The sequence below is a fragment of the Penaeus monodon genome, chromosome 25 (genome assembly GCF_015228065.2).
Source record: "Penaeus monodon isolate SGIC_2016 chromosome 25, NSTDA_Pmon_1, whole genome shotgun sequence".
Classification (NCBI taxonomy): Eukaryota; Metazoa; Arthropoda; class Malacostraca; order Decapoda; family Penaeidae; genus Penaeus; species Penaeus monodon.
The window spans coordinates 18,313,779-18,315,197 of NC_051410.1; the positions used below are offsets into that span (position 1 = coordinate 18,313,779).

The 1,419-nt window shown below is 35.7% G+C and overlaps 1 protein-coding gene across 1 annotated transcript in view; it reads left to right on the top strand.

The window, feature by feature from the left end:
* Window positions 1–1,419, top strand: part of LOC119589095 (mitochondrial Rho GTPase 1-like) — a gene marked incomplete in the record, with an annotated part of 21,050 nt that overhangs the window by 18,159 nt on the left and 1,472 nt on the right. The window contains 1 exon segment of the mRNA XM_037937670.1: window positions 963–1,419. Coding sequence (XP_037793598.1) covers window positions 963–1,089 — 127 coding nt within the window.

Consider the following 1,419-nt stretch of genomic DNA (forward strand, 5'->3'; position numbering starts at 1 on the left):
TTTTTTTTTTCATGTTCCTGACACGAGTGGTTTTCTGTGACTACTTTTGCCTTTCAGTTTTGTTTGTTTTTGTCATTTTTCTTTTGCACGGACTGACATAGGTTTTCAAGGGGGGAGGGAGTGATTATTCACAATTCTGTTAATGATGAGAATGTTGGTATCTTTTCAAAAGTGTACCATGCTAACCTTAAAAAGGTTTTTGAGAATGTCCCTCTAAAATATACCTTGTACAGTATGACTAATTGAATAATCAGTTTTGTTACTGCTTTGGGGGGGGGGGGGGCAGATTATGGCTTCACAGCTAGTGTAACAAAGTTCATCTTTTATCTTTTAGGTTTATTTAGGGGGGTGGGGGGGGGGCAGAAATGTTCTTCTGAAATGAGAGCTTTTCATATACTGCATATTTTGCATGGTTAGAAGCATGAACCTTTCATTTATGTCTCTTGTGCATGGAATTTAGTAGATACTTTATCAATTTGGTAAGGCTTAATGTGTAATATCACAGGTTACATAAAGCATTTACACATCAAAGACAATTTAAATGTCATTGAATTAGTATATATAATACATTGCACAGAAATGATGAGTTTCATTGATGAATTAATTGCCTTTGTTTTGGTTTGTTTTTGTTGCTTGTTAGGATAAAAATATACTTGACTGTTAGATTTTCTTTATTTTCTCTAAATAAGCATAAGTATAATGACAGTTGTTCATTTGTAAAGTTTTGTAAAGTCATGTAACTTAACTTCCTAAGTTAAAAAGCACCAGAATACTTATCAAGGTAATCGTATTTCAAGTGAAATGAAATTGTCATGTACAACAAATATATATATATATTTTTTTCCCATACATACAAGATGAGTTTTCTTTCTCATTAGTACATGGAACATAAACTATTAATCTCCTTTAATTTAAATTACAAGTTTTCATGAATTCTCATTAATCCACTCTCCTCTCTACAGACATCTGAAGCAGCTGGGTGTGGTGGTTGGTGAGCACAGCACTTGGCTCAAGGTTGGCCTGGGCGTAGCTGCCATTGCTGCCTTTGCGCTCCTCCTTGCTAGGGCTCTCAGGTCAGGAGAGAGATAGTCGCCCGAGGCCCAGCATGCTAGTCCTTTGTAGTGTAAACAAAAAGAGAAAACTGGTTGGGATAAGTATCAGTTGTATAAAAGGACAGATACAGATAGAGGGTGAGACACAGGGGTGGGAGGATATGGAAGGGAAGGGGAAGGACATCTTTCTTTCCTTATGCAGCTGCAACATCTTGCATAAGACTAGTTCTTACAGGTATTAACATTATGGTAGGTGCAAGAATGCATTATAATTTATATGCTATTGTATGATAAGGGGATATTTTTTTAGAAATGTGTTTTGGTATTCAAGAACTAATGGATTCACAATTCTTGCTTGTCATGAAAG